Source organism: Phlebotomus argentipes, unplaced genomic scaffold, assembly GCF_947086385.1.
Source record: "Phlebotomus argentipes unplaced genomic scaffold, Phlebotomus argentipes genome assembly contig_15, whole genome shotgun sequence".
NCBI classification, from domain to species: Eukaryota; Metazoa; Arthropoda; class Insecta; order Diptera; family Psychodidae; genus Phlebotomus; species Phlebotomus argentipes.
This window is the reverse complement of record NW_026776181.1, coordinates 338,687-365,461: the sequence shown is the minus strand read 5'-3', so window position 1 is coordinate 365,461 and position 26,775 is coordinate 338,687. Positions and strand designations below refer to the sequence as shown.

At 39.6% G+C, this 26,775-nt stretch overlaps 9 protein-coding genes across 11 annotated transcripts; 6 read left to right on the top strand and 3 right to left on the bottom strand.

The window, feature by feature from the left end:
* Positions 1-3,878: 3,878 nt before the first annotated feature.
* On the bottom strand, positions 3,879-6,229 carry LOC132261783 (uncharacterized). Its single transcript, XM_059760751.1, has 2 exons — positions 5,256-6,229; positions 3,879-3,908 (listed from the first exon to the last, which is right to left on the bottom strand). The coding sequence occupies exon 1, from the start codon at positions 6,151-6,153 to the stop codon at positions 5,263-5,265; it is 891 nt and encodes a 296-aa protein (XP_059616734.1). The 5' UTR covers positions 6,154-6,229; the 3' UTR covers positions 3,879-3,908; positions 5,256-5,262.
* A 40-nt stretch (positions 6,230-6,269) lies between these two features.
* Positions 6,270-8,147, top strand: LOC132261779 (dolichyl pyrophosphate Man9GlcNAc2 alpha-1,3-glucosyltransferase). Its single transcript, XM_059760747.1, has 3 exons — positions 6,270-6,324; positions 6,493-7,423; positions 7,485-8,147. Exons 2-3 carry the CDS (start codon positions 6,525-6,527, stop codon positions 8,104-8,106), a joined length of 1,521 nt encoding a protein of 506 aa, XP_059616730.1. The 5' UTR covers positions 6,270-6,324; positions 6,493-6,524; the 3' UTR covers positions 8,107-8,147.
* On the top strand, positions 6,270-8,424 carry LOC132261781 (bolA-like protein 2). Its single transcript, XM_059760749.1, has 2 exons — positions 6,270-6,451; positions 8,203-8,424. Exons 1-2 carry the CDS (start codon positions 6,386-6,388, stop codon positions 8,392-8,394), a joined length of 258 nt encoding a protein of 85 aa, XP_059616732.1. The 5' UTR covers positions 6,270-6,385; the 3' UTR covers positions 8,395-8,424.
* On the top strand, positions 8,339-9,984 carry LOC132261780 (uncharacterized). Its single transcript, XM_059760748.1, has 4 exons — positions 8,339-8,564; positions 8,672-9,075; positions 9,141-9,552; positions 9,611-9,984. Exons 1-4 carry the CDS (start codon positions 8,445-8,447, stop codon positions 9,878-9,880), a joined length of 1,206 nt encoding a protein of 401 aa, XP_059616731.1. The 5' UTR covers positions 8,339-8,444; the 3' UTR covers positions 9,881-9,984.
* A 30-nt stretch (positions 9,985-10,014) lies between these two features.
* On the top strand, positions 10,015-10,586 carry LOC132261782 (NEDD8). Its single transcript, XM_059760750.1, has 3 exons — positions 10,015-10,156; positions 10,219-10,349; positions 10,452-10,586. Exons 1-3 carry the CDS (start codon positions 10,139-10,141, stop codon positions 10,546-10,548), a joined length of 246 nt encoding a protein of 81 aa, XP_059616733.1. The 5' UTR covers positions 10,015-10,138; the 3' UTR covers positions 10,549-10,586.
* An 82-nt stretch (positions 10,587-10,668) lies between these two features.
* On the top strand, positions 10,669-13,533 carry LOC132261778 (transport and Golgi organization protein 6). 2 transcript variants are annotated; one of them, XM_059760745.1, is made up of 2 exons: positions 10,669-10,838; positions 10,897-13,533. In XM_059760745.1, exons 1-2 carry the CDS (start codon positions 10,778-10,780, stop codon positions 13,500-13,502), a joined length of 2,667 nt encoding a protein of 888 aa, XP_059616728.1. In that variant the 5' UTR covers positions 10,669-10,777; the 3' UTR covers positions 13,503-13,533. The 2 variants fall into 2 exon arrangements, with proteins under 2 accessions (XP_059616728.1, XP_059616729.1); XM_059760746.1 differs by having other exon boundaries at positions 10,751-10,835.
* A 67-nt stretch (positions 13,534-13,600) lies between these two features.
* On the bottom strand, positions 13,601-26,632 carry LOC132263413 (uncharacterized). The gene is made up of 3 exons (XM_059763170.1): positions 26,539-26,632; positions 14,629-15,006; positions 13,601-14,559 (listed from the first exon to the last, which is right to left on the bottom strand). Exons 1-3 carry the CDS (start codon positions 26,630-26,632, stop codon positions 13,856-13,858), a joined length of 1,176 nt encoding a protein of 391 aa, XP_059619153.1. The 3' UTR covers positions 13,601-13,855.
* On the top strand, positions 15,920-17,826 carry LOC132261541 (uncharacterized). Of its 2 annotated transcripts, XM_059760392.1 has the most exons (6): positions 15,920-16,105; positions 16,167-16,301; positions 16,364-16,848; positions 16,947-17,007; positions 17,069-17,206; positions 17,280-17,826. In XM_059760392.1, the coding sequence occupies exons 4-6, from the start codon at positions 16,959-16,961 to the stop codon at positions 17,516-17,518; spliced, it is 426 nt and encodes a 141-aa protein (XP_059616375.1). In that variant the 5' UTR covers positions 15,920-16,105; positions 16,167-16,301; positions 16,364-16,848; positions 16,947-16,958; the 3' UTR covers positions 17,519-17,826. The 2 variants fall into 2 exon arrangements, with proteins under 2 accessions (XP_059616375.1, XP_059616374.1); XM_059760391.1 differs by having other exon boundaries at positions 16,364-17,007.
* On the bottom strand, positions 17,951-18,599 carry LOC132261542 (uncharacterized). Its single transcript, XM_059760393.1, has 3 exons — positions 18,480-18,599; positions 18,286-18,420; positions 17,951-18,227 (listed from the first exon to the last, which is right to left on the bottom strand). The coding sequence occupies exons 1-3, from the start codon at positions 18,523-18,525 to the stop codon at positions 17,983-17,985; spliced, it is 426 nt and encodes a 141-aa protein (XP_059616376.1). The 5' UTR covers positions 18,526-18,599; the 3' UTR covers positions 17,951-17,982.
* Positions 26,633-26,775: the final 143 nt, after the last annotated feature.

Genomic DNA, 26,775 nt, shown 5'->3' with positions numbered 1-26,775 from the left:
ATTTCTTAACTCTATTGCAACCAAATTCCGTAAATTTTCAGTATTCGCAAAAGTTCTTGTAATATATATATTATCGCCTTTAAGGGAATATCTAATCTAAATGAACCTAATTAAATGTTTCCGCAGTAAAAGAAAATTTACACGAAAGCGGATTGGAAACACTGTCGTGTACTGAAGTTCCTCTATCTCAACGTATAGTTAATTTCTTCACATCAAACAAATATTTAGTAGACAAAAGACTTTTAATACTCTTTTCAATTAACCAGTATCTTGATTCGAATAATTTGAAGGAAATAACATATTCTTGCGAGAGATTGAAAATGAAGTGAAAGCAATAAAATCGATACAGATTACGTCTCACAATTTATAACCATATTTTTAATAAATCATGTAACACATGGCGTTGACAGGATGGTTCCTTAAAATCGTCCATCCTCAGACATCTTGTCGAATAAATGGGAAATTGCGATAATCAGACACCGGACGGCAGGAGGTGTTCCTCCGCACTAAATAAATCCCATGTTCTCCATCCAATGCACCGTGAAAGTTGAGAAATTGCAGTTGAGTTGCGAAATGAGAAAACTTCCTCCACCGCACAACTACAATTTCGTTAGACATTGAGACTATCTGAGAGCCTGTTTAACCCATGGAGCGCAATGAGAGAATGATCTAGGAGTTTGGTGGGTTGTTTTGTTTTCGCATTTGCATAATTGCACTTTAATTTGGCCCCAACACATCTCGTAAGTGGGTTCAAAGGGGGCAAGAAAGGGCGCATATGGCAAAGTGCTTTTGTGCTTTTTTGCTAGATCTTAAAGTGACCTCAAAATGCAATTTAACTGCTGTTTATAGCACTAAGAACGTTCCAAGAAAACTCCTCTTTGAAAGTAACTTTGAGAAGCCATGAAGGTAATTATTTTCATTATTGCTTCTCGAAAGAGGGGTGTGGGTGATTTACTTTGGAAGGCAACACCTGATTCTGTTTGTTCTGCCTTCAGGTTAACAAACATGAGTTGACAGTCACCTGCAAACGCTTTTCCATATATACGCCCAAGGAGTTGGTTGCAAGGGTGAGAATGGGAAGATTCAAATATAGCCTGTCATACAGCGGAAGAGATTATAATAATTGAATACAGCTCATGAAGCCCTCAAGGGAGTATCGCTAAAGTGAGTTTTCCCCGCCATTTGGTGCCTTCCGGCAATTTGGTCCTCTTAATTGACGCAGGTGGAAAGATGGTAATTGAACAAATTAGGCAATTTCATCGTCATGTGCCCTTTTGATTATTTCCCTGATTTTATCATAGGTTTTTGTCAATAGTCTGCGTACAGGAATTCATATAATTTCACTTTGAAAAGTTTCTTTCTTATCTCAAACTCAATCTGTACAGATATTCTTTCCAACATTGCATTTCCATATCAAAGGAACTGAATGATTTATTTCTTTAGCAATTGGCAAGCATGAGACTACAAAAAAAACACACACATATATATTGAATGAAACCCAATGAAACCTCTACTGATTGCGGGAATGTGTAAAAAGGATCATGAAAGGAAATTGGATGGAGTCTTCTGTGTTTCATCTCAGAAAAGTAAAGAGAATTTAAGTAGGTATTGGTTTGACTTGACAACATCAATAGGCCATGAAATCTGAGTATAAGAGAGAAAAGCATTTAACTTAGACCTCATCAGCCTACATATATGAAAACACACAATATTCTAATCAATTAATCTTCATAAGGCGGCGAAGAATTTCGCCAGAAAGAAATACGAGGATTAGGCTTTCCAAAGACTACTTCAATACCATTTGTTTTGTCCAATCACTAGAGATAGAATTTGCTTTCCAGCTGAGACTCTGTTCTGCCTCAGAAAGCGAGAGAACCAAGTATGCCTCGGCCTAACATCATGCCTGAAAATCTCGTAATCCTCATTCAAAAGAGCTTCACATTCTGACACGTTGACAACCAGAAAAAAACCACGAAAGTGCTCACAGTGAATTCATTTTCAACATACCTACTCCAACATTTTGCAAATTGTGATTAAAAGTCAGACGTTTCTTATTCAATGTCACTACATTTTAAGATTTCACACGGTATTGATTTTTCTTCCATGAACTTGACTTCATTGTCCTCAATCCTCTTTCAGAGCTTCTCGTCCTATTTATTGTAGACGAGAATTACGAGAGAAACTCAAATGATGGCACCATACAACAAGTCGATGCATTAAAGCATGGAATGAAAGCTTTTCCGCAAATACATTTTCTGTTTTGTGGGTATTTGCTGAGTCCTTCGAAGTAAATAAAATACTTTTTACGAGGTGATCCTCTAGTAGCGTGGCAAATAATTAGACATAAACCTTTTGTTCTTAGATGACTTTTATCGTGACTCCCATGCTCTCTGGCTTTATGTCGATGCATTTGGAAAAATTAACTCTTATCAAGCACTAAATTCGACCTATTCCAAAACAGTAAATTTTCTTTAGTTTCAAAAGAGTTAGTTAGTTAGTTTTAAAGTGCTACAATTTAGAACAAACTATGAAATTATTAGAAGAGAGGTTTTACTGGTGATTTTAATACAGACAAATTTGCTCCATTGTGATTTAGTGGTTCGCATTGAAAGCAATTTATCCCATATCCCTAAACTGGTAAATAGCGGAAAATCACTTTTCATGGAGTCGCGGAGGTGATAAAAGTGCAATAAAATCCTCTCAGGGTGTGATTTATGAACACAGCACTTTTATGTGAGTTCCCAACTGTAAAATTGTGTACATAATTTTGTAGTTTTAGTACTCAATTCAAAAGAGAGCGGAAGATACCAAATATCAAATATACAAATGACTCGTGAAAACTGGTGGAAAATTGCCGGATAAGGGCTTGGAAAATCGACGAGGGTGGAAAAATAATGTCGAAAAGGTGGCTAAGGGAATTTAAATATACGGATATCTTTGGAAGGCCCAGAGTTTATAGGTCTTCAACAAGCGATAAATTGCCTCTCTTTGGGAGACTGTCACAGATAAACTTTCTTCCGCATATTTTACGTATATTTGTCAGGAATGAAGAGAGGGGTATTTTCCCACCCCTCAAGGTGAAAATAGAGCATGACAATTCAGCCAAATACCACATCGATACCCTCGAGCGGAAATATCAACTCTCGCAACAGAGATGTTATCCGTTGCCAAGGGAATATGAATATAGGGAAGTTCACTCTGCTGATGGACACTGAGTGCCACATTGGCCACATTTTCATTCTCAACCCGTCTTTGTCCCTCTATGCCATTTTAATTAATTGCCCCATCACTTTGCACGATTGCTTTTGATCTTCGCCCGTGATTCAGTTTCAATTCGCATGAGGTTAAACTATATTTTCGCTTTTACCAGGCCATTGCCATACCTGAAAACCCACATCAATGAAGGTATTATCATGAGTTTCTTATGAGACAAATTTGCTCATTTTTACTAATTTCCCAATATCTTCACTGATGTGTGAATCAATTAAGAATAAAATGAATCATAGCTGAAATTGTTCAAAAGCGTAGAAGTAATTGGTGAATATGAACACTCTTCACATTTTCTGTTGAAGAAAAGAAAGGAAGTGAAAATAAGAAGAATTACATAATCTTTCACCCACCAAGAAATTATACAAGAAGAATGTGAATTACGCACAAAACGACAATGAAATTACAACGACGTTTGTCCCTCTATTATCATTTCAATCAATTGCGAAGAAGAAATGACGAGCCAGACACACAATCTAGTGGAAAATTGACTTTTCAGCGGGAGACATGGAAATTTCTAAACATCCAAAGTTAAAGAATTTAATATTGAATTCTATATATACAAACTTCACATGCAGACTTGTTAGCAATTTCCTTAATTTACTCACTCTTCTGGCTTTGAATACTTTGCGACAGGAGCCCTGGAATACCATAAAAGTTTGTCGTGTGAAATTTAAGAGAGATTTTCCAAACAGGTGTGAAAATAATAAGCAAAATGTACGTTATTCTTAATTTATTCCGTTGTATAGTCAATCCATAGCTTTGGCATAGAATATTATGGAGAAATTCCACGTCTTTTACATTAGAAAATTCTAATGCAATGGAACAGTGCAAAGACGCACAAAAGCAGCGTGAGAGGTCGTAGAGAAAATGAATAGAAAATATTGCCCTCCTGATGAAAGGTAAGAGTTATTTCTCTCTACAAACAAACATTGCTTTTTGTCTCTTTGCCACTGCTGAGACAAAAAGCTTTATGAGAAACGCACACAAGGCTTGAAAAGCATGCAAAAACTCAGAGAGAAATTGCTTCTCAAACGCCCCGGAGCTTTCCTGCTGAGAGACAATCGACGAATGTAATTTTTACGTTAAATGTTATTAATGGATATTCTTTTGGTCACAAAGAGTCATGTGAAATTGAATGGAAATGCCAGGGTGACAGATCAAAAGGAATTCACTATATGGTTTCCTCTTTATAGGGTCTTTCAAAACCCACATTCTGTTGTCCATCGAATTCCACTCTGATGAATTCATGACAAGTCACACTGGAAGAAATTGTGACCTTAAGTTCATTCCCCTCCATGTGAGATGGCATAATATGAGTATCTTTTGCTAAGCGCAAAATCAAACACGCCACCACTTGAGTTAATAGACGTTAGTGATGTTTTCCAGTAAATAAGTCTTCTGTAAAAGTGACAATTACTCAGAAGCTTATCTCCGCTTTAAATTGTACCAAAATCAGACGTATCAAATAAAGTAGAGATTTTATTAAATTCGTTCCATTCCATAGAAGTTTTGCAAAATGTTTTCAACAGTGCAAGCTTGCAAAAATGACTTCATGGCCTTTATCGTAGTCCTCATCATTTCTGGAAATGGGAAACCTCATGATTGCCAATGTTGCCTATATGCATATTTTCCTTGTTGAGTTTCATATCGTATATCGTTTTTCACAAATTTAAAAGCTTCCTTTTCACCAATCAAACGGATGTCATTATTCCATCCAATCTATTTTCCTAGTAGAGGAGAATGGAGAATGCTTCTCTAAGGCCACTTTAGAACGAATAAATCACAATATTCTACTATCGTTCTTTTTGGTATGGAAAATAAAAACTCATACTCGTCCAAATGCCAGAAAAATATGAAATACATGCATATTTAGGCATTAGATTAGGATTTAAAATTTTCGGTCCATGGAAGAAGACGCACGTTATCATGATTTTCAGGTTTGAGAAGAATAAGTATAATATAAATTTTTGAATGAAAAATTTTACCTTGTTTTTACTTTATTATTATCCTGTACTTATCTACCAGATAAACAGGGCAATCTGACATCCTAATTTGTTTCTCCGAGAGTTCAACATCCAGCGTTTGATTCTTTCTCACGTCTTCCTGGCGAGGTCTCAAGAGAACAATGCTCTTTCTTCCATCGATGGTGCAGTTGATGTATTTTAATCCAAAGTATTCGCTGATTTCGTCAGCTGTAATCCTCGTATAGTTGATTGGCGTTTTCACCGACTCCTCTGAGAAGACTATAGTCTGTTCAGGATTAGATTCTTCCAAAGATTCATTCCAATCGATGGTCGTTGAGGGAGTTTTTATAAACTTCTTCTTCTCTTCTGGACTTTGCTTGGCATTTCCATCATTAGAATCTGAACTGTCGTTTTCTATCAAGGATTGCAGGTGTTTCTGGGTGTCTTCATGGTTGTCATCATAAACCAGTTTCTGTCTAGGTCCTCTCCGTCCTCTCCCGTCTTCTTCAGCATCTTTCAATGCCAGTCGCCTCTTCTTGAAGGTGAATTTATTCTCTGAACTGCTCGTGTAAAGAATATCAAGACGAGACATTCTCTTCTGTCCTCGGGAACAGCTCCCAGAATCTTTTGTTTGTGTCTTCACAGGGTTCTCAAGAAGATCATCTAAGTCACTGTCTGAAGACTCCTTGCCAGACTGTTTTGCTCGTTTGGGTATTGCGTGCCTGGAGATGTTCGCTACCAACTTCCTGGCAGATGCTGTAAGTGGCTGGAAGTCTTGTGAGGATCCTATAACCTCACTTTCGTCACTTTCCCGCCCCGAAGATGAAGACTCAATGCGATTCCAGCGTTTCTTCAATTTGCATAATCCTGAATGTTTATCAAGTGTCACGTTTGTTAAATTTGCTTCTTTGTTGCTCATATTCACAGTCACAACTTAAATTACAAGATAAAATTGAGAAAATACGGCATTTACAAATTTATGCGCAATGTTTATGTTTTGTATCCAATGACATCTGGAAAGCGAAATGGAAGTGCCGAGTGGAAGTTTCTTGGAAAGTATCGCGAAGGTTCTCTGAGGGCTTGTTCTGCCGTAAGTCTTGCACATTTTCTCCATATTTTCACCTGTTTCGCTGTGGTATTTGGGGTGCACAATGACAACGTATACTGAAGATTATCTAAAGCAAAAACTTACTGAAAAATTAGAAGCGATTCACGTGGTAAGTGACCCTTGATGACGTATCGCGTTTTTGACTTCCAGTCCGGGTGTTCTGGTCAGAGCAGAGGTCAAAGATGAATCAAAAGTGGGCTGTTGTGATGTGTATCGTGGGATTTGGGGCCTTCCTCAGAGCCACAGTGTCTCTACACTCTTACTCCGGTGCTGGGAAGCCTCCGATGTATGGAGATTTCGAGGCTCAGCGTCACTGGCAGGAAATTACAACAAATCTTCCGGTGAAGGAGTGGTACAGGAACTCCACGGACAATGATCTGCTCTACTGGGGTCTGGACTATCCACCCTTGACTGCCTATCACAGCTGGGCATGCGGAAAGGTTGCTCAGTTGATAGATCCCGCCTTTGTACAGTTGAGAACATCAAGAGGAATCACCAGTGATGCTCACAAACTCTTCATGAGACTCAGTGTCTTCCTGGCTGACCTGCTAATCTATCTCCCGGCCGTCTTTTGGGGCTGCTCCGCCGTGTGGAAGCAGATCCGGATAGAAAAGGCGCCGGCCAGTTGGAAAATTCTGCACTTGTTGCTTGCTATGAGCTTCCCAGGACAAATTCTGATAGACAACGGCCACTTTCAGTACAATAACATCTCTCTGGGACTCACAATATGGGCAATTGCGTCTCTCCTGCACGATCACCTCTTCCTGGCCTCGCTTCTCTTCACCTTAGCGCTGAACTACAAGCAAATGTCTCTTTATCATGCTCTGCCTTTCTTCTTTCTCCTCCTGGCGAAGTGTCTGCCTGGCCAGAGGAACAAGATTGGCTGTGGAGGAGCTCTTAAGAGACTTCTAGGTATTGGAGGAGTTGTTATGATGACATTTGCTATCTTGTGGCTTCCCTGGCTCGGCGATTTCGAGGATTTGCAACAAGTGGTGAAAAGAATTTTCCCGTTCAATAGAGGACTGTTTGAGGATAAAGTGGCCAATTTCTGGTGCACTTTCAACGCAATCTTCAAATTTAAGTGAGTATCTGGCATTTTATATTCTTTCGCCAATGTTGGTCTAAGCGGAAATTCTTTTCAGGGATGCAATTCCCAAGGAGAAAATGGCTCTCTACTGTCTCAGCACAACGATGGCTTCTGTCTTGCCCAGCTGCATTCATCCCTTCTTCAGTCCCACAAAGAGAAACTTTCTGCTCTCGCTGATCAACTCATCACTGGGATTCTTCCTCTTCTCGTTTCAAGTCCACGAGAAATCCATTCTTCTGGTCACAGTGCCTGTTATTCTGACGTTTCCTCTGGATCCAATCGTTTGCTTTTGGTTCCTGAATATTGCCACCTTCAGCATGATGCCTTTGCTGCAGAAAGACGGTCTCTATACTGCCTTCCTGGGCCTCCAAGGCATCTTTCTCCTCAGCATTAGGCTATATCATCTGTTGGGATCAAAGAGCGACAAGAGTACACTGGATTTCTTCCACCTGAGGCAGTTTAACCAACACAAGAAAACTAGTTGGAGAGACACTTTAACCATTTGGGGTTTCTATTTATCACTTGCCGGACAAATAGCACTCTTGATAGGACAAGAATTCATCAAAGCACCGGAAAATCTGCCTTACCTCTTTCCTTACCTGATATCAGCTTACAGCGGTGTACATTTTATGGCATTCTTCCTGTATTTCAACTTAATTCAATTGTTTCATAAGTAAATACATGCCACTCCTGAATTACTTCCTGCCTTTTAATCTGACTGCAACTGTACATCAAAATTCCTGAAAGTTTATACGTGAATTTCTCTGTTGCAGGAAGTCGTGGACGAATCTGACGGATGTGGGGGAAAGTTCAGCGCGATTGTAGTTTCTCCATTGTTTGAAGGGAAATCCCATCTTCAAAGGCATCGATTGGTGAACAGCGCTCTGGCGGAGGAGCTCAAGACAATTCATGCTTTCTCCCAGAAGACTTACACGCCAGCACAGTGGACTGAAGCTAAGCAGTAGTGTGTGAATAAAGGCCCAGCGGTTCCCAAATTGTCTTTATCTTCGGAAGAATGGTTAAATTCGAGGTCTCCGCTCCAGGAAAGGTGATCCTGCACGGAGAGCATTCAGTAGTTTATGGGAAACCAGCAGTGGCAGGAGTGGTGCAAGTCAGGAATACGCTCATATTCGAGGTAAATTCTCGTTATTTTATTGAATCTAATGCTTTTCAAAATACTTCTATTCACACCATTCACACATGATTGCCTTTTGTTGATGCCTTCAATTGTTTTCATTTCAGGAAAACAATGCCCATCTTGTGATTATTTCCTTTCCGAAAATCGGCTTAGATTCTGTCTCTATTCCTCTGGATCTTGTCAACAAATTTCTGGCCAATTGTGAAAGAAAGTACAGCGCCTTGAAGCTTCCTGATGAGCTCAACCATGATGTGTTCATGGGTGAAGTGCGTCAATTTGTTGAAGAGAATGTGAAACTGGCCAGAAAAGAGGCTTTGAATGGGAGAGAACTGGATTCTCTCTCAGCCTTTGTCTACCTCTTGATGGGAATTCTAATTGAGGGGAATATTAAAAGTTTGCAGAATGGATTCAGCATTGATTTAAAAACAGAGATGAGCATTGGGGCTGGTTTGGGAAGTTCTGCGAGCTTTGGAGTTTGTCTAGCGGCAGCATTTTGTCTTTTGGTCAGGTATTTACAACAAAAAAAAACCAGTTAGAAAGAAGGGTGTTTAAAGAATTTCCCTTGATTTGCAGGATTTTGGAAAAGCCGAGCTTCCTGGAGGACTACAAAAATTTCAGTGATGATGAGCAACATTGTATAAAGAAGAAGATCTCTTCTTGGGCCTTTTACTCGGAGAAAATCATGCATGGCAATCCATCTGGACTGGATAATACAATCTGTACTTTCGGGAATGTGGTGAAATTTTACAAGGGTGTGCCTCCGGTGGACGTGAAACTGACTTGCTCCCTGCCTATCCTATTGGTGGACTCCAGAGTTGGACGCAGCACTGCGAAGCTGGTGGAAAAAGTTGCTGACCTGCGATCCAGACATCCGAAACTCGTGGACAGCATTCTTGAGGCTATGAAACATCTCGTGGAGGACGCCGTGGATATTCTGGAGCACATAACGCACATCACGGATACTGAAAATTTTCAGAAACTTGAGGTTCGAAGAGTTCTTTTCATGTATGAAAGTAAAAATTAATGCCGTGTTTTGTTTGCAGAATCTCGTCTCTATGAACAACAATTTGTTGAGATCCCTCGGAGTGTCACATCCGGCTCTCGAGAAGATCTTCATGATTGCTGAGAAGTATGGATTCCACGCGAAGCTTTCTGGAGCCGGTGGAGGCGGATTTGCAATGATTCTCCTGCCGAGTTGGAATATTCATGAGATGAAAAACTTCCGTCAACTGAAGGATGACCTGGAGAAGAGTGATTTTCAGTGGATTCTCACGGGATTGGGTGGTGAAGGATTGACTTTCAAGGATTTGTAATATGTTTCGTACAGTATTTTTTTACACTGTGGTTACGGTTTTGGTGGTTTTTTTTAAATATACGTAAGAACAGTTTGGGAACGGATTCCGCATTTCACTGGAAATCGATCTGGAAAGTGCTGACAACTCGATTGTCAAATAAAAGAGTTTCTTAGTCACGCTGAAGGTGAATTTAAAGGATTTCTCCGTGAATTTCCCGAGAAAATCGAGTAAATATTGTATTATTTGTGGTTGCAGTACGTGCAAGAAGGTCTCAAGATGCTGATTAAAGTAAAGGTGAGGCAATTGAGGTCTTTGATATCAAAGTCCGGAACACTAGCTGAGTTGTCTTCTTGCAGACTCTCACCGGGAAAGAGATTGAAATTGATATAGAGCCCACAGACAAGGTGGACAGGATCAAGGAGCGCGTTGAGGAAAAGGAAGGAATTCCGCCACAGCAACAGAGATTGATCTTTTCCGGAAAACAAATGTAAGTAATTTGCTTCTCAACTTTTCTCTCGCTTCTGTGTGCTATTTGATAGTTTAGTCGAGAGTTTTGCCATTTTTACTGATCTCTTCTTCTTCTGGGCAGGAATGATGACAAAACAGCGGCAGATTACAAGGTTCAAGGAGGTTCTGTGTTGCATCTTGTCTTGGCTCTACGTGGTGGTTCATCTCAATTTCAATAAATTTGATTAAGTTCGCTTCTCACTAAAGACTTTCTTTTTCATTTGTCTGTCTACTTAAGCATTTTTGGGCATCTTCTCTGCAATATCATTGAAAAAGTAGCTGTGAGATAAAATGAGTATGATTGAGCATCTCTGGAAGGAAATTCATTGGAAAGCGTGATGTTTGCAATTCAGCGTCACTGGAAGTGTCAATACCACGTGGTTTTTGTTTTGCTTTTTCTGTGTGAAAATGGCTCGTAAATTTCTGGATATATTGAGCGAATATTCAGCAATTCTAGCTGATAATGGTGGTAAAAATATCCTTAATCGCCCTTGAAATCATTATAATATGACAAATTATTATTTCAGGTGTAAAAAGCGAAGGAGATCTAGTTGAAGAAAAAGTGCGCCTCTTTGAAAAACACATCGAAAGAAAGTTTGAAGAGAATGTGCCAAGCGAGAGGAAATTGACGCTTTTCCTCTGTGATATACTTATGTATATTGCTACAGATGATGAAGCAGTTATTTCTAAGGAAGATAATGACTTGATATATTTGGGATTAATGGAAATTGTACTGCACGGAATATGCAGAAGTCTACCGGAAAGCATAAATCCGCGGAATGTCCTGAAAAGGACGGAGATTGACATCACGTCTGTCTCTATAGATTATATTCCCCTACAATTCATTGAGGAATGCGTTTCTACAATTGAAATTGTGCTCAGGATGAGAAATTTTTCAACAGATCAATCTCTAGAGATGGTTTGTCTACATCAAATTGCCAGTTTAGTGTACATAAAAGCAACTAAGAAGAGTTCCAAGATCCTTTCTGAGCGCAATTTGCTCACAAACCCCGAAGGGGTGATCAAAAAGGACCTTTTGATGAGATATCTTCTTCTATTGAAAGGCTCTCCTCAACTTCCCAGGGAGTTTTCACAAGTCTTGCATGAAGAACTGACAAGGCTGCTTCATCTTCCTGGAGGATTTCTCTCACTGGCCAATAATATTGTCGCGTCAAAGGAACAAAACTCTCCTCAATGGAAGAAATGTGAGACACTGGCAAAAATAATCGCTTCTCCAGGTCATGGAAGTTCGTTTTATCTCTTCATCGTTGAGGAAATTGCTTCTGAAGCCGTAGATGCGATTGAGAGAGGAGATGATCTCATTGTGGAAGCTTCAATTGTTTGTTTGAATTCCCTTCATGGGGTGAAGAGCAAGGGAGTGAAGAGAAGAGTTGAAGAAATATTCGTTGGAACCTTCAAGAGACTCTCAGATCCTGAGGAAAGCCTCACAGGCGTGATTCTATTGGACAACAAAGCATTAACGAGCAATTTGAAGCTAAATGCAAGAGCATTTAGAGGATCAGTTTCCGGAGCTAAGAGTAGTATCTTGGTGAATGTTCTTCCTATTCTATTTGAACTTCACGCAAAGTTTCCAGATAACTGTTTTCACCAAGAAATCCTCAAGGATCTCATTGTGAAGTGCCTCAGCAATAGAAGTGATGAAGAACTACATAAATTAGTGGAGATTTTTCTCTTTGGGGAGAATCATCCTAATCTTTTGAGGCTTCATCCTCGAGTTATGGTGAAAGAGATGAGGAAAGGTGAGTTTTCCATTCAAATAGGACCAGTGGAAGACATACAAGAGATGGAAACGTCGGGAAATCTATTGAAGATTCTCAAGCAATCCAATCACAACCTGTTGACATACAATGTCTTGAAAATACTTTTTGGATTGTTTGAAAAATGCCTTCAAGAAAAGACGAAGCAGCCAGAATTGGGTCTTCTAGAAGCTGAAGATGTGCATCAAGTGATTGAAGAAACTTTCAAACGAAAAACTCTACTGATAGTGAGCCTCTCTGAACTGTTAAGCTTCCAGCCAATTCATTTTCTCTTGCGAGAGAATCCTCAGGATATTGTGCCATTTATACTCAATGTTTTTCGGAATGAAGCTGAAAAGGATCTTAAAGAGGAAGTGGACACAGAAACTGTGATTATTCTGATGTCAATTTTAAGGGAATTTGTAGCGGCAGAAAAGACAGAGGCATTCAGGACAGAATTGATAAAACTTTTGCGGACAATCCAATCGAAAACCCAAGAAATCTCTCAATACATCGATATATTCTTGGAGGAAATCATAGACGAAAAGAAGAGCACCACCGTGAAGTCAAAGTTCCAGGAAGTCCGTCAGCTGTGCGATGAGAAAATGCCCCACATTAGAGTTTACGGGATGAGCGAGATGATCAAATTGATTGAACAGAAAGACGTGGAAACTCTTGCAAATCTTCACTCAATATTTCACGTGGTTTTGCAATATCTATCAGATGAGGATTCCTATTCCTTCCTCACCTGTATTCGCCTTCTCGTCTTGCTGACAATGTACCTGAATGAGACAGCAATTGAAACTCTTGTTCATGAATACGAAAACCCGGATAAAGAAATGGACTTCAGACTGAAAGTAGGAGAAGTGATTGTAAAGATCACTGAAAGTTTGGGTCAAATGGCGTTCAAATTTAAAGGAATTCTCATCAGTTGCTTCTTGAGAGGCTCTGGAAATCCTCATAACGAATTTCGGACATCTTCGCTGTACAATCTAGGCAACATTTGTCGACTTTTGACATACCAAATTCACAATTTCTTCCATGAAATGATCAACACAATCTATTCCATTCTGCAGACAGACAAATATCTGCCTAGCCGAAGAGCCGCAATTCTCACTCTTGCTCAAATACTCGAGGGTGTGGACAATCTGCTAGACTTCCAAGATTTCCTGCTGCCAACATATCGCCTTCTGAAAAGCGTGAAGGAAACAGAGGTAGATGAGCGGTGTCGAATTCATGCGGAAAATGGGTTAAAAGTACTGAACGAGAAAGTTAAGAAAAGTTTACATTCTGAGGCGAAAATGCAGAAAGAGATTAAGATCTTTGGCATAAAAGATGAGGAGAAGCGAGAGAGGACATCAATATTGGAGATTTAATGAACATAAAATGCAGTGAAACAGAAAAATACAAGAAATTTGCCAATAAAATGATTTTCTCAATTTTTATTAAGTGCTTCACAAAATTTCATATTGCTTAAAATGTATAGAATATCAGACTTTGGAGTTTTGGGAGAATCTCAAATTTTTCGTTCTATTGAACGAGATTTCCGATACTTTTGAGTCCCATTGTGAGCATTGGAGCATTGTGGAGGAGAATTCCTATGCCCTGTTATCTTGAATCAAACAGAAGTCGAGCGCGGCGAGATGCTTTCCATTTGATAAGACAAGAGAGCATATTGGGGAGTTGTGCATCGGGACGCGAAGACTATATTTACATGGTTTGTCGATCATCATGGCATAAATCTATCAGCGGTGAAAGTTAATTGCTTCTTCAGTTCCTTTTGTCTCAATTCGCGCTTCACGAGGTAAATGAGGCTTCCCATTGTGATCAATGATAGAGAGACAGCAATGACGATGCCTGTGTAGCCACGACCGGATGACATTTCATCTCCTGCTGTCCTGTCGTTAGCATGATCATCGATTAGACGAGAAAACTTCGCTTGACTGAAGAAATCATTGTCAGGGATTAAATTCGCAACTTCCACCTCACGATCGGGATCATTCTCCTTCGTGATCAACTCATTTCGATGCACCATCTTGAAGTTTCTTTCCCTAGCATTCCTTGCGGACTCTTTGTGCCACTCCGGAGACATCACGGTGGCTCCTCCGCGTCCAGGAACCGCGAAACTCGCTCTCACGGTCAGTGTTTCCGGCTGATATGTACACACGACGACGAAACGTCGCGTGCTGTGCGTGAAGATTCCGAGGTTCTCTTGAACAGTAATCAACGTCTTCACTGTATAGTCCTCTTGATTCACGCGACTGCCACACTTTTCGTGATCTATGCGCATTGTATAGCTGGAGCGAGGATCCTGTATATCTCCTTCAATGCCACAATCACTGCCCTCAGCGATGATGCGTCCACCAAAATAGGGTCCAGTTTCCACTTCAATTTCAGAAGCGTTCGGGAGGCACTTTGTGGCATGAGCGGCAACTGAAAGATGCGAAAGATGAGCACATTTTTCAATAATCCCTTAATTAAAAAGATAAATTCTTTACTCACATCCTTTAGTGGGAATTATGATTGTCTGTCCGCGAAATGCCTTATCATCTAGGCTGTTCTCGTCACTGAAATCATCTGATCTGGGCGATGGTCCTCTGGTTTCTGCTGTCTTCTGCTCTTTCACGTGAAATGTGTATTTCGTGGCCATGCGCAGATTGTCGATGACCATTGAGAACTGCCTTCGCTGCCGGGAGTTGGGAATTTCATTGTCCTGAAACACCTTCGATTTGCATCTGTGAGCGCCCCAGGTTTGCATTTCGCAGTAGAAGACAGTGAAGGCGGGTGCAGAGGGCGAAGGCTCCTGTTGGGCCACCTCTTCGATCTCCCATGTGAGATTCACGGAACGATAGCTGGGCTCTCCTGACAGCGATTTGATGTCTGTGTGCACCGAAAAAGAAGTTCAATGTTAATTGCACTTTCGTGTCTGGTGGCTGGCAAGACAATGGGCTCAGAAGTGATTCAAGGCATAGACGCGACAACATGAATGAATTATTCATCGGCACATTCCCGTTAGACCTTTCATGTTATTGAATGCTTTCTCGTCCCCGTGGATCATTTCTTCTCGTGACACCATAGAAAGAGCCCTTTTGCGAGGCAATCCGTCAAATTGCTCCACAAGGTGTCGGATTGTCGGATCTACTGAAGTAATCCGCCAGTGAGAACTCGTCAATTGAATGTCTGGAAGCGAAAGACAATGCCTCGACTAATTTGTTAGAAGACTTTTTGATTAATCTTCCCACACAGGAAGAATCCAACAAATTATTGTCATTCCAACACGCCGCCAAAGAGTCTGTGGAATTACTCATTTCTTTTACTGTGCTTGTAAATTTTATTGCTAGAAATTATGCTGGTAAATTAGCTGCTGAAGCACATTCATGACATTGCAAGCGTAATTCCAACACAGGCATCGATATGATGAACTGCGGGAAGATTAGGTTTCAATTGAGGTTTTTTCTGGGTTGAAACGTGCAGCGATTGACGCAATAAAATGATATGGATTTCAAAGATAATTATGGGCCTGAATGAGCTGAAGAAATCAATATGAAAGACATTACCAGTTTGATTTATGTGGGAAAAAATGATGTTCTATGTAGAATAGTTGAAAATCAAGTTCATAAAATATTCATCCGACTCATTGGCAAGTCTCCAAAATACATACTTTTTATTAATTTGCCTTGAAATGCCTCCTCATTTTCATAGAAACAGTAATAGAAGTATCTCAACACATTCACAGAATGACATAGAATTTCAATAATGTTTCTGAATACATTGTTTATGACGATCTGGATTGGATCATCCAAGTGCAAGGTGAACTCAGTATTGTCTGAGTATGTAGGCGAGATACCAAAGAAGGAATCTCGTTTCTTAGTTTTTCACAATGATTTCATTTGATTTTTGTCTCTATTAACGTTCAGTTGTGCTTTGTACATTATGCTAGTGATCAAGTTAGTTTTCTTAGTGATTTTCGCTGCAGCTGGTGAGTGTAATAATGATAATCGCTGAAATGAAAGGGACTAAAAGTTTGTAAAAATTCCCAGTCAGTGCCTTGGATTGCTACTATTGCAAGAGTGAAGATCACGGGGATAAATGCATCAATGATACTTCCCAATGGACCGTGATGACATGCCAACCTCACGAAATAGCGTGCTATATAAGACTTCGTCGCGAAAAAGGTACTTAAAATTGGATTTAAAATCGAATGCAGAACAATATTTTTCTGTGGATCAATTTTCAGAGTATGATTTGGATGGATTCGCTGAAAGAGGATGCGCTCTAAATTTGAACTTCTGCAAGGATTTACTTGGGCAACTGGGAGCAAGAAGACAGCTTCAATATTATGAAAGTTGTGGAGTGTGCAACAGAGCGAAATGCAACATTATTAATGCTTTGGAGATAAATTCTTCAGGAAGGAACACGATGAATATTCTCTCACTTCTGTTGCCTTTCCTTCTGATTGCTACAAAGATTTAAATATGAGAAAATTCCTCAATCACCATTTATGTATATAAATAATCTTGCTAGTACCAAAGGATTGAGCGGAGTGAGAATTAAAACTATTAAAAATAAATGATAACATACCATCAGGCAAGAGAGTTTATTCACACAGGAAACGAGTGGATCCCGAAATAGCAAATATGTAATATTCCTCCTCTTCTGTCACTCATATGGATGTCATAAATACTATTGAGATGATCGGCGGGTAATAAAGAAAAGTGCAAGGTAAACTCAAGAGTAGGCGAAAGCCAAAAATGGATCCACGCTCGAAACTTGATTTTTCACAATAATCTCATTTGACTCTTGACGCTGCTCGCTTTCAGTCGTGCTTTTCAATGATGTCAGTGATCAAGCTGTTTCTCTTCACATTGCTCGTTGCAACGGGTGAGTGCCAAAAATTGTCAAATATTCATTAATCAAGTCAATAACTCATGAAATCTTCCAGCGAGTGCCCTGGATTGCTTCTACTGCAAAAGTGACGATTACGGGAATAAATGCGTTAAGAATGACACCTCCCAATGGACCGTAATGACATGCCCACCTACCGAAAAAGCGTGCTTTATAAGGCTCCAGCGGAATACAAGTATTACATAAGTCTATTACAATCGAAGGTGGGAGGGAATTCTGTATAAAATGTGTGTCACTTTACTTTTCAGGAGATGACAGCGAAGGAATTGCCGAGAGAGGATGTGCTGAGAATCTGGATTTCTGCAGGGATCTCTTGGGTCCGTTAGGCGTCAGTTTTCGCTACTATGAAAGCTGTGGCATATGCAATGTGGCTAAGTGCAATAACATCAGTGCTTTGGACATAAGTTCTTCCATGAGAAATTCCCTCAATGTCCCTTTACTTCTCCTGTCCCTTTTGATGATTGTGAAGAGAATCTTCATGGGATAATGCATGTTTTAAAGCGAGAAATCGTTACCATTAAACTGTAAATAAACTGGTGCTTATAATCCTAAAATAAAGCGCGAGTGATTGTAACAACTAAAAATAAAGTGGTCAGCTAGGATGATGAGAGTTTGATCAAAAATAGCACAGAAAAGTTTGTACAGTGACGTGTAAAACTGTCCAGGGGATTTTAATCAGATTTTTATTGACACAATTAAGGTGATTTTTTCTGTTATTTAAGTCTTGAAATATTGAAAATTACCTACTCATAATTTTGCTAAACTTTTGTATTTTCTCTATGAAATTCTATCATTCAGAATATTTTCATTTATAATTCAAACAACAAATCCTTATACTTACATTTTTGGTGAACTATAGGCGATTGTATTGTATCAACATTATATTGAATAAAAAGTTCCGCCAAAGAAAACTAACTGATAAAGGAGAATTTGTCGTCTTTATTTCATTCATCATTTTCCACACAACATCTTAGACATCATAAAAATGGGTAGCAAAAACAGGAAGATATTCAAAGATGATCTTTGCGAAGAATTCATATTCAAGGCATTTCTAGAATTGCATTTTGATTGATTGCAAACGTGACAATTGAGAGCGATGCGAGCACTTCGATAACTCTTATCTATCCCTATAAGGTTTTTGCAATGGTTCATATCTGGAGCGCACCCTCTTTCAGCTAATCCAATCGTATGATTATCTGACAAGAAATAGGTTTTATTATTAGTCCTGTTAAAACAATTCAATAGGATTAATACCTGATTGACGTTGTAGAAATATATAGCACACTGTCATGTCAGGAGGACATTCTAGCAATTGCCATTCAGAAGTATTGTTAATGCATTTACTCCCGTATTCCTCACTTTTACAATGGTAGCATTCCAGAGCGTTGGCTATAAGGTTTCACGGAATTAGCGTTTTCATATCCAATAAATATATTTGTGACTCTCACCTGCTCCAGCAAGCGCGAATATTAAAAGCAACTTGATCGCTGTCATGATTCGAAAGTGACTAAATGCACTCTAGAAACTGACTTCAATTTTATACGTATATGAGCATTTCAGTTTCAAGATATGACTGTTTACCTTGCACTCATAGATTAAACTAATAATCATCATACTATGTATTGTGGTCGTGAATCAGCGGAAGAGACGCCATGCAATTCATATCCACCTTGTGTCTGATCAATTCTTTGGCTATAGCGCCAACGCCAATTTAATGCTCTTAATTCAACTCTCACGGCTGTACATCTCAATTAGATGAGCGAGAAGAGGTAGAATCTTGTCCGTTACTTCAATTTTGACTATACGTATAGTGAATTCCTTCTGCACAATAAGTCTTCTCAATTTATGATGCAATAGAAGAATCACTATTGTTCTCAAATGAGGTGTCATTTGTTGAGTCTTCTGGGAATGGTTTTGGGAAGTGGTCAAGAAGAATTTTCTCCACTTCTTCACCGTCTCCATTGTGCCATGGGTTCAGCACCAGCAAAGACGCTAAGAGACACGTACTGCCTCCTTAGTTGTTTCTTGATTGATGGGTTTAACAGTCAGAACCACTGAAATTATGTCATGATTCTTGTGAATTGAATTACGACACTGATAGTGATCACTCAATTCTCAGCTCTGAACAATTACTCTTATCTTGTTCAGTTTTGGAGTGAGTCTCCCCTCAATTATAATTTACAGTTCCACTGACACATTGTGAGAAATGGCGAGAAGAGGTTCTTTCTTTAACCCAAAGAGAAAATTTGCAAATTTGTGATGCAAAGTATACTATAGAAAGAGGAATAGTCTCATTAGAATATTTCAATTTGTCGGGATCTTCTCAACTTTGGTGGCCAATTTTAGTAATGAATGTCACTCTGTCGGTATTTTCCAGTTCTCGAATAAAATTGTATGTAAAATCATTCAGTTAGGATTACTAACAACTTTATTTGCTATTAATATTAATAAATCATCTAGCAAACATCAGAATCCTCAGTTTTACGATTGCATCATTGAATATGAAGAGGTAAAAGATATTGAGGAGAAATGAGAAAATTATCTGTACCAACATACGCACAATTCAATGCAAAAGGAAAATGAAGCAGCGAAGAAGAGGTAAAAACGGTTAATGGATGCTTATGGACAATTCTTATGGTAAGAAGTCCAACGCTGTTCCTCCTCTAGTTGAGCCTCTTTGCCTCCCATTATGTGTGGATGTGGGCTATAAAATGAATTAATAAATTTTCTTGCTTCTCCACACAGCCGCGAAAGTGAGAGTTTCAAGAGTCCTCAGTGAAGAATGATTCATTGCCGCAAGAGGTTGACAAGATAATTACTAAGCCATACCCCTCAATTTCTTGCCCATATCACTGGCATCAGGCGGAATCGCATTAGATAAAGTGGTGCAATTGAAAAGCGGGTGAGCCATGGCAATGTAATCGTTGATATCCAATTGCGCGCCCTATTTCAGAGTTGGATTCCAGAAGTTAATCAGCAATGAATTTAACACCATTCGTTCTCCTTTCATCGCTGGCAATTTCCTCTGTGCCACTCGTGGAGAAGTTAATTGAAATTCATCAATTCAATTACAACACGTCAAAGACTACACTCGTGATCGTTAACAGCTCTGCGGAATCTTCAGGAATAGATAAATTCCTGAGTAGTGCTACGAATGTCCCTTTCGCCTCGTCAATTATTGACCGGAATTACAGAGTGACAAAGAAGTTGCGGTACCTGAGATGGTTGCCAGAATGCTTCACGGATGCTGTGGCTTTTTGTGATGATCTTCTACAGTGTCTTCAATTCATTCAGAAAATTTTTCAAGAATTCACAATTAATCCTCGATCAATGTTTACAATTGTTATCCAGACTTATCATTTCGAGAGTCGTGTCGACATACTTGACAACTTGAGCAGATTTTTCACAGATTGTTGGTCACTTAATATGATTCAAGTGGTTGTTTTGATGACAAACCCAGAGAAGAATGACGAAACTCTAGCCTTTTCCTATCATCCTTACAAAGATGATATGTTTATCGATTTGACTAATGAGTAAGATTTCCTTGAAAATATATTTTTTGTATGTTTTTGTATAAAAGTGTGTTACTTTAATTATAGAAAACCACAAAATTATTTTCCAAGAGACAAAATGCGTAATCTCTATGGAAAACCATTTAAAATGTCTCTCTTCAACTTGGAACCAAAGGCAATCAATGTTAGTCGTTCTGATAAGATTGAAGAGCAAAACTGGAGAGGAACTGATGGAAGGCTGTGGAAGGAAATCCCAGATTACCTCAATGCGTCTATAGAGCTAATTTCTCCCAATGGAACTGAAAAATTCGGGTACGTTTGAAAGTATTTGCTATTTTTGTGTTTTTTGTTATTTATCTTGAAATCAAATTTGAGATAATGGAAATTAAAATTTTTGTTGTTATTTTTCATTGAGATTCCCAATCACTTTCTCAAAATCCCAATCTTTTTTAACACAGACAAAACAAATGCTTATTTACTTAATTGTATTGCATTGATTTTCTATCGTAATGCGCAATGGAAGGAAATAGGGGCTATTGATAAGTTCGTGTATAAACGCAAAATCAATATTACGAAATTAAGATTTGTGTATGTATTGAATTGTTTTGCAATATTTCAGTAAAATCTATTTTTCAATTTCAGCTTTGAAGAGTTTTTCAATCAAACTTGTGGCGTAATTAAGGGTGGAGCGGCAGCTGATGTTGCTAATCGGAGGGCGGATATTGCTCTCAACACTCGCAGCCTTATTCCATCGTTCCATGTAGAGAGTCTCTATCCATTCCTAGAAGATCCGGTTGTTGTTATCGTGCCGAAAGCTGAGACGATTCCCATGTCGCTTAATTTCTTACGAACCTTTGACCACGAGTCGAAGATCCTGATCTTCATCTCGTATTGCCTCACTCTGGCCGTCAATGCGGTGTTCAGAAAACAGAGCAGAAGAGATGGAGGCAGATCACTTCGTGCCTTCAGTTCGTCTTTTGTAGAGACTACTTCTGTCTTTTTCTGGACATCCACTCACTCTCCGCCCCGTCGTCACGCGCATCGCATTTCTTTTATCGCATGGTCAATGTTCAGCTTCCTGATCCTCAACGCCTTCGTGAGTCGTCTAACGAGCATCTTTATTGCGCCCTTTTATGAGGATGACATCAACACGGTGTATCAACTTGCGGCCAGCAAGTTTAGAGTTGGCATCTTAAGCAATAGAGTCAGCTTGATGGAGCTTTACAGAAATAAATCGATTCTGGGTGAGGAATATGCAGGAATTCCTGAGAAGTATTTCACGATCAAATCGCAGAGTGACATGATAAGGATGATCGACGCTAATACACCTCAAGCCTTCATCACGCTGAAGTCCAGAGCGCAGCATTACATCGACCTCAAGAGATTCGCCCGCAATGGAGAGCCAATGTATCATCTTATGAAATCTCCGTTGAGTGAGTGAAATGGAGGGATAATCTCTGAATGTTATCAATGTGAATTCTATGATTTTACACAATAGTTCCTGACCATGCAGTTTATATCGTGAGCTGGGGATCGCCATTCTGGTCAATCCTCAACACGTACTTTAGACGTGTTATTGAGGCGGGCATTGAGCAGACGTGGCGCAAAGGACACTATATTGTCCCAGAAATGCCACAAAATCCCACGGACCGCAAGAAGTTCACCATGGACAACGTTCAGGCGATCTTTCTCTTCTGGGCAATTGGACTTTCTCTCGCTATGCTGGCGTTCTGTTCAGAAATTCTCTATCATCACATAAACATCTAATTTAAGGTATTTGATTTGACTCAGTCACGAAGAATTCCATCTCTCGTGTGCTAATTTGAGAAGATTGCACGATGATCTAGGGGATTACTATTGTTCAATCATGAAAATTCTTTGCAGCAAAATCTCTTGCGTGCGCTCAAACAGATAATCTAATTATTAATGGCGTGAAATTGGATTGCAATTTTGTTGAGGTGGTTTTTTTTTGTTGTTCCTGCATATTATGATGTTAGAATGCAGTACAGAATATTTGAGAAATTATGGGAAAGTTGTTCATATAGCGTTTGTTGCAGCAATCAAATTTTTGTCCGTGTTTTTATATTAAATCACTGATCATCACACTAGTTGTCAATTATTAACTACAGAATGCTATTAAAGGCACTCGCTGTAAGACTTCACATCAGAATGTTTAATTTGATTTTCACCAGGTGCACGAAATGATCGTTTGTCCAATGCGACTTGGCAATTCCATTAAGATATTCTAATGCAGACTTGACGGCTAATTGAATGTATCTTATTCACAATTTCTATTTGAAGCTCATTACCAGCGGATCGGAGAAATGGCTTGCCACAGCCATTAAGGTTGAATGGAAGACACTTATAGATTCGTTCCAGTTACTCAATTAAGTGTATTTTGAGCGATAATTGCAAAAGAAGTGAGCAAATGATTTTTACCTACAAAGCGCGCAAAATACCCCTGCACAGTTAGAATTTCTTTGACGCTGTACTGCTTTGAGAATTTTTATATGCATAATATTTCACTTAGTCCGGCTGCTGTTGTTCGCTATTAGGCTAGGTGATTAACCCATTTCCCAATCGTATGCGTCCCCATTTCAATATTTCTTCTTGTGAGACTGCTGGAAAAGCGTGCATCGTTGAAAAGCCCATCAGTCAGAGGCACGAAATCGGCCAGTGATTTATCATATCGATGGGGATTTTCTTTACTCATTACACCGCATGATGTTGCAGAAAAAAGCAGTAGAATCTTCCGCTTCTGACGAGGAAACACCGCATAAATCCATCGTGACTGGGAGACAAAAGGCGTACTCATGATTTGTCTCAATGGACAGGTCATGATTGAGACACCCACCGGGATGCAATATTCAGAGCCATCCAATCTTGCGACTGGCGCAAGTGTGAAAAAAGTTATTGTACACGAGGAAACTCTTGGATGTTTGACCGAGTAACTGTGCATTTCCTTACTGCGTAGCGAAAGAGGCATATCATAATACAGAGTGGAGTCTAAAAGCTTTGATAAATTGTGTTTCTTGTCAAGGGCTAAACAAGAATACACTCAGGACTTTCTGTAATTTTGGGGGTTCTTTTTGTGTGAAAATCCTTTTAACTTCCTCAAACACAGTACTGACACTCCCTTACAAATAATGACGAACATATAATCCAAGATTAAAATTGAAATGTAACAATAAAGAGCATACTGTTTGCCATGACCACTTCACAGAGAATTGAAAGATTCCCATCTCAGCAATTTCCGCCAAATTCCGGTGCTCTTCTCGTGTTCTACATGCTCATCTGTGACCGTTTAGTGCACAGACCTGCTGTGAAACAGACAAGAATATTTCAATTCGCGATGACTCGTTAAGGGAATTCGTGCAGATGTCTTATGCCAAAGATGATTGAGGATGATTTGATTAATTTTCCTGTGGTTTTCTCAGCTATACTGTACACATGAGGTTATTTAGCGTGAAACAAGTGACTTGAATGCGTGCTCACGAGGCATTCAGAAAAAATTGACGAACCCGAAAATTGTCTGGCAATCTCATAATGATCTGCATATGTTTAGAGATCTGCAGAGACACGCCTCTTTGACCCACAGTAGCTGAGAGATGTGGTCTAGAAGGCATGACCCTCGTCAGGACTGGGTCAGTCACCTCACTTCTGGGCATTAGCCATCATCGAGGGGGATGACGAATGGGAGAAATCGCACGCATAATCCATTGTCGATATCGCGAAGCGCGGTGTATATGACCCTTCAGGTGTAATGAATGATCCCTTTGTCTTCATTACCTCATCCATTGCGGCCCAACAATGCAACACTAGCGGCTCTTTTCCCTGCTGCGACCAATATGGTTCATAAGAGGGGTCCCTGCCTCAACTGTTGCGTGCGCGAATTCCATACATTGCCACGCTTAAAAGGCCGTAATTGCTATCATTGACCGTGGCATGAGCACGGATGATGGCTTCAAGACACCCAGGGTAGCAGTGAACAGCAATTTGTTATCAGATTAATGGGAGAAAGTCTAGCTACTGCCTCTGTGACCACTCTTGCTACTCAACAAGAACAATAGATTGGCAGTCTATCGCGGTGGTGGCAGAACTTCACTCAATACCGTTAAGAGCACGAGAAAAATGCATACATTTGCACGCCGCACATATCGATCCATTACAACTCATTTTGTGCCTCGTTCCCTTAGATGGCGATGAACACAGAGAAATTCTTGCAGAAATGGAAGCTGTTATCATCAGTGAGCGTCTTAAGCATGGAGTTATATTTATGGTAAATAAATTGAACAATATAACTCTCATCCATTTTTATCCCAAATCCAAAGTCTTCTGTGAAGTGCTAATTCATATCAATCGATTAATGTCTGTTAGTTCATATCAATCGATTAATGTCTAGTAAAGTCACAAATAATTTTCATGAGCCATACTTAACATAGCGCTATTGTCTATTGACCTCTATTTACGTACATATGTTGTCTACATGACAAGCCAAAAAGCTGAAGCAATGATATGAATATTATTGAGGAAAACAGATGTTTGAGGCGTTCTGTTAAAGATCCTGTTATTCAAATTTCACGCGTCCTCTCAGAAGAGCCCGAATTTTTTAAATATCTCCATTTATTCAGATCATGCGTTAGAAAGTCTGTTTTGCTTTCTTTTGGCGATTAAAGTAAGAGTTCCATCTAAAAATTGATGATCTTCAAAGTGTGAAGCAATAAATCTCCACCCAGAAGTTTCTCCAAAATGCTGATTAGACAGCATCGTATTATCTCGTAAGAACCATTGTACCAAACTGTTTTCTTCTCCATCAGCGTTTTGTTCATAAGAACTTAACTGTGTCACTGAGAACAGAAGAATTACCCATATTTCACGCACTGCGCTTTCAGTACATGTCTTTTTACGTTGAATCCGCAAAAAGTGGTTATTAAGGCTTACTTGTAATTGCCATGGTGTTTGTGAGGCGCTCCAAACTTACAGATACTCCAGGTACAATGCATAAAAGATTAATGAGAGATGTTTTGTTGCTGGAATAGAACCGTGAAATTCGAAATTTCACTCGATGATGTGCTCTTCAGTGTCGGAGAGTATGTTATCTGACTTTTTGGAGTGTTTTAAAGTGTTTGCATTGGCGTCACCGCAAGCAGACTTGCAGTGTTGAACCACTGATAAAAGCGTTTGGCAAAAAATGTTTACCTTGAAGTGGCGATGGAGCGAGCACTTATCCATCAATGGGGCTGCACGTAAATTTGCCGGTTTATTTGCATTTTGCGGCTACACAAGCAGGTCAATAAATACTTAATGGTCAAAGAAGTCGTGGAATAGTATTAAGAGTGGATTTAATGGTCACGCAGGAAGGAAGGAGTATTTTTGTCGATGACAAGTTGCGGCCGCAGGCCAAAATCGCGCATCTTTCAATAACGGTCAAGAGTGGTTCGTCCAGTATTATCAAAGTATAACGTCTGCAATCTAAATTAGATCAGAGAGACTCAAATGTACTTGCAAATGCATGAGACGCGGCTGTCCAATAAATCGTCCCCGAGACCCTGAAGAATGATCCCTGGACAGGTTTGAGCCAATTCATGAGAAATCTAGCCTCAATATTATGATAAAATTGCTACCACTGTGTGTCTGCCCATTTGCAATTATCTTTGTTCTATTGCTCTCTACCCACTTTCCATATGCAACTCGCGGTGGCTGTTTTACGAGCCACTCTTTTTTATGAAGACATGAATCCCCGCGCACTCCTCTTCAGAAAACCATTCATCTAACAATTCAATTACTGGATGTTCCCAAAAGAAGCCGTGAAAATGATGTGAGACATTGAAGAGAGAACCGCAAGGAAGTTGTCCAGAGATTGAATATGCCATCAGACGAAATTCGTTGCGGTTTATTCTATGCCGGGAAGTCATTTGAAACCTGTTACACACTATGTCGTCAAATTGGAATATTGTGAGTCTTTGAAAGAAGATAAAGAGACACATTTAATTACCGTAAAAATGATTTGGGATGCCACAAACTGTATTCAGCGAGAAGAAACTCCCAATCAGTAGGATAATAAGGGAACTGAAGAGTGCCTTCACCATTTTTCCTGAGACACTTTCACACTTGCACAAAGTCCAACGAGTTTTCCGCGGTAAATTTCAACCGTCTCCGCACTGAGAAATGCAACTTCTCTGAGACAATGTCTTCGCCAGACTGAGCCAGTGACTGATGAACTTCTTGCTCT

Coding starts and splice junctions, on each gene's coding strand:
- LOC132261778 (XM_059760745.1), top strand. CDS start 10,778: ATGGCTCGTAAATTTCTGGATATATTGAGCGAATATTCAGCAATTCTA. Junction 10,839..10,896: donor AATTCTAGCTGATAATGGTG/GTAAAAATATCC, acceptor TTATTATTTCAG/GTGTAAAAAGCGAAGGAGAT.
- LOC132261541 (XM_059760392.1), top strand. CDS start 16,959: ATGATGTCAGTGATCAAGCTGTTTCTCTTCACATTGCTCGTTGCAACG. Junction 17,008..17,068: donor CACATTGCTCGTTGCAACGG/GTGAGTGCCAAA, acceptor GAAATCTTCCAG/CGAGTGCCCTGGATTGCTTC. Junction 17,207..17,279: donor AAGGCTCCAGCGGAATACAA/GTATTACATAAG, acceptor TTTACTTTTCAG/GAGATGACAGCGAAGGAATT.
- LOC132261783 (XM_059760751.1), bottom strand. CDS start 6,153: ATGAGCAACAAAGAAGCAAATTTAACAAACGTGACACTTGATAAACAT.
- LOC132261779 (XM_059760747.1), top strand. CDS start 6,525: ATGAATCAAAAGTGGGCTGTTGTGATGTGTATCGTGGGATTTGGGGCC. Junction 7,424..7,484: donor AACGCAATCTTCAAATTTAA/GTGAGTATCTGG, acceptor AATTCTTTTCAG/GGATGCAATTCCCAAGGAGA.
- LOC132261781 (XM_059760749.1), top strand. CDS start 6,386: ATGACAACGTATACTGAAGATTATCTAAAGCAAAAACTTACTGAAAAA. Junction 6,452..8,202: donor AATTAGAAGCGATTCACGTG/GTAAGTGACCCT, acceptor TCTCTGTTGCAG/GAAGTCGTGGACGAATCTGA.
- LOC132261782 (XM_059760750.1), top strand. Junction 10,350..10,451: donor ATCTTTTCCGGAAAACAAAT/GTAAGTAATTTG, acceptor TCTTCTGGGCAG/GAATGATGACAAAACAGCGG.
- LOC132261542 (XM_059760393.1), bottom strand. CDS start 18,525: ATGACAGCGATCAAGTTGCTTTTAATATTCGCGCTTGCTGGAGCAG. Junction 18,421..18,479: donor ATTCGCGCTTGCTGGAGCAG/GTGAGAGTCACA, acceptor GAAACCTTATAG/CCAACGCTCTGGAATGCTAC. Junction 18,228..18,285: donor ATTTCTACAACGTCAATCAG/GTATTAATCCTA, acceptor ATTTCTTGTCAG/ATAATCATACGATTGGATTA.
- LOC132261780 (XM_059760748.1), top strand. CDS start 8,445: ATGGTTAAATTCGAGGTCTCCGCTCCAGGAAAGGTGATCCTGCACGGA. Junction 8,565..8,671: donor GGAATACGCTCATATTCGAG/GTAAATTCTCGT, acceptor TTTTCATTTCAG/GAAAACAATGCCCATCTTGT. Junction 9,076..9,140: donor GCATTTTGTCTTTTGGTCAG/GTATTTACAACA, acceptor CTTGATTTGCAG/GATTTTGGAAAAGCCGAGCT.
- LOC132263413 (XM_059763170.1), bottom strand. CDS start 26,632: ATGGTGAAGGCACTCTTCAGTTCCCTTATTATCCTACTGATTGGGAGT. Junction 15,007..26,538: donor CATCCCAAATCATTTTTACG/GTAATTAAATGT, acceptor CGGTGCACACAG/ACATCAAATCGCTGTCAGGA. Junction 14,560..14,628: donor CATAATTCCCACTAAAGGAT/GTGAGTAAAGAA, acceptor CGCATCTTTCAG/TTGCCGCTCATGCCACAAAG.